The 2,674-nt window shown below is 37.0% G+C and overlaps 1 protein-coding gene across 1 annotated transcript; it reads left to right on the plus strand.

The window, feature by feature from the left end:
- The first annotated feature begins 440 nt into the window (after nucleotides 1-440).
- Nucleotides 441-1,698, plus strand: LOC143887218 (heavy metal-associated isoprenylated plant protein 39-like). Its single transcript, XM_077391328.1, has 3 exons — nucleotides 441-663; nucleotides 987-1,062; nucleotides 1,158-1,698. Exons 1-3 carry the CDS (start codon nucleotides 658-660, stop codon nucleotides 1,469-1,471), a joined length of 396 nt encoding a protein of 131 aa, XP_077247443.1. The 5' UTR covers nucleotides 441-657; the 3' UTR covers nucleotides 1,472-1,698.
- Nucleotides 1,699-2,674: the final 976 nt, after the last annotated feature.

Here is a 2,674-nt window from a genome sequence, read left to right on the forward strand (position 1 = left end):
GTCTTAAAGATAGTCATCTTTTGGGCAAGGTCAAGTTCAAGGGCCAAGTAGGTTATAAATTATGGGCCAAGTGGGCCATAGGTTTGAAATTGGATTAGGGTCCGATGAGTCTTGACAAGTAGGTGAGTAAGAGATAAGAGTATAAATATTTACGGAGGATTGCTACGTTGACCAAACTGATCAGTTAAGAAAAATACATTGGCCAGCCTTGCAAGTTTTGGTCAAACTGGTCAGCTAAGTTCTTACTAATTACCTGTTGACAGCCTTTTATTTAGTATTTAATGGGCTTGTGAAAGCTTTTGAGGAACTGTAATTAACTAATTACCTGTTGACAGCCTTTTATTGGAGTGCTGATATCATTTCCGATCAAGTATTCTGAAGATAACATTAGAGGAGGGTAACTATTAAATATTATTTTGCGTCAACAGAGTGTTGTTTGACAGATGACGACTTGCAATGCGTCAATTCCTTCTCACAAACTACTTTCCATTCATTTAAATTCATTCTCTCCCTCTCTTACCAATCTATTATTTCTTCTTCTTCTTCTGCTTCTAAATTTTATTTAGCATTTACTTTCATCCTTCATATTTTCCCACCTTTTGCTTGTTGATTTGTTAATTTTGCTTGATCTGATTTCGGAGCAGAGAACCAGAAGAAATGCAGGTTAGATTTACTTTTCCTTTTTTTGTTTGTTTGAGCTAAACCCAATTCAAATTTTCTAAGAAGCACAGTTCTTCATGGGTTTCTCTCTATTTTGAATTTTTTTATACAGTCTTAGATGTAAGACAAAAATTCAAGATTGATTTGGGTTTTTTTTGTTTACTTCTTTATTAATTTCAGAAGATTGGAGATTGAATTATGTCTTAAGTTTCTTACTTTTCCCACCTAATGATTTTCAGAAGCTTGTTTCATGATGGGTTTTTCTTTTCTACTGATTTAATTGTCTTCAAATGTTTAATTCTTATGGGGTTTTGTGACTATTTCAGAAAGTGGTCTTGAAAGTAGATTTACGTGACGACAAAGAGAAACAGAAGGCTATGAAGGCTGTCTCTCGCCTCTCAGGTATCTTCGTTTAAGAAGTAGGAATATTCCTTACCCATAAAACTATATTCAGAATGCAAGTAAATGGCTGTTTTTTTTTTCTTCTAATTTTGTAGGGATTGATTCTATCACCACGGATATGAAAGATAACAAATTGACAGTGATCGGAGACGTGGATCCCGTCGATGTGGTGAGCAAATTGCGGAAAACCTTTCGTACAGAGATCCTCACCGTCGGGCCCGCTAAAGAGCCTGAGAAGAAGAAGGAAGAACCCAAGAAAGATGCTCCTGCTAAACCCAATGTGAAGAAAGATGAATTAGCCGAGATTACCAAGTTCTACAACACCTATAATCCTCATAATCCCTATAGTACTGCACATTACTATGTCCAGACTGTAGAAGAGAACCCAAGTTTCTGTGTTATACTGTAAGGAGTGTAAGATTTGATGAAGAAGAGATGGAATTTTTATCATGGTCCCCAAGGCATTCCAAGAACAGAGAAGGTCCTCTGTACAGTTTATATTGGTTTGCTATTCATGTTTATGTTCAAGGGAATGTAAAGAGATAATAAATCTCGACTTAATTGAGATTATGCATGACTAGAAGTTGAAACTGAATTTTTGAGGAGAAGTTATAATAAGGCTTGAATACATTGGAGTCTCATGGGTCACTTGGATTTTCTTGAATGGCATCATCTTTCTGCAGGTTTCAAAGGAGAACAAGGTGAAAGTATAGTAATTCAGTTAAAAAAAAAGCAGAGAACAAAGCTTTAAATTCTCCGAACTTGTTTTCTACTTCCATCATCCATATCTCTCTCATCTTGTTAGTTATAATGTCAGTTGTATTAGCATTCAATTTGTCTTTTTCTTGAAAATGTTTTCATTTCTAAGAAAAGCCAAATAAAAGAGATGAAAATAGAGTTAAGTTTTAAACAGATGTTGAAAATTTTGGAAGGGGCAGTGATATTTCACCCCGCCCTAAATTTTCAAAGTGATTTGGCATTGAGATCCAGAGAGACCGACCTCTTGAGAATCCAAAACCTAATTGGTTTGTTGTTACAAGAGTTTGGCAAAATCCCAATGCTTGGTTTGTGGCAATTTAACAAGATCCAAGGAAATGTAAGTTGGAAGGATAGAAAGATGACCTGACAGAAATTGAAGTACAAAAAGAGTGGTAGACAAGATCTCTAGTGCGTCCAGTTATTTACATTGGGGCTATCCAAATGTCAAATGAATGATTCAGATCTTTGAATAAGGTGGGCCCCACCTGTACTTCATCGAAGCTCTGTTTCTTTAACTTAAAATGGGTATAAAACAAATCTTATGTATATTTTTAAGTGAAAAAATAGGCAATAATTTTTTTCCACACGTTTTAAGTCTAAAAAGAAACGGAGCCCACAGATTGATAGTGGGCCATATCTATCAATCTTTTGATAAACAGACTAGGAATAGACACTAGTGATAGACATGTCTAGACCTGGCCAACGGGTAACCCGCGCGGGTACGGGTACAACCCGTGCGGGTACAGGTACCGGCGGGTACGGGTAAGAAATACTGGCGCGGGTACGGGTAGCCTTTCATGAACCCGGAACCCACCCGGGCAGGTACAGGTATACCCGCGGGTAACCCAGCAAA

This window comes from Tasmannia lanceolata, unplaced genomic scaffold (assembly GCF_043159265.1).
Source record: "Tasmannia lanceolata isolate RefF3 unplaced genomic scaffold, GAP_Taslan_0.1 ptg000012l, whole genome shotgun sequence".
In the NCBI taxonomy this organism is placed as follows: domain Eukaryota; kingdom Viridiplantae; phylum Streptophyta; class Magnoliopsida; order Canellales; family Winteraceae; genus Tasmannia; species Tasmannia lanceolata.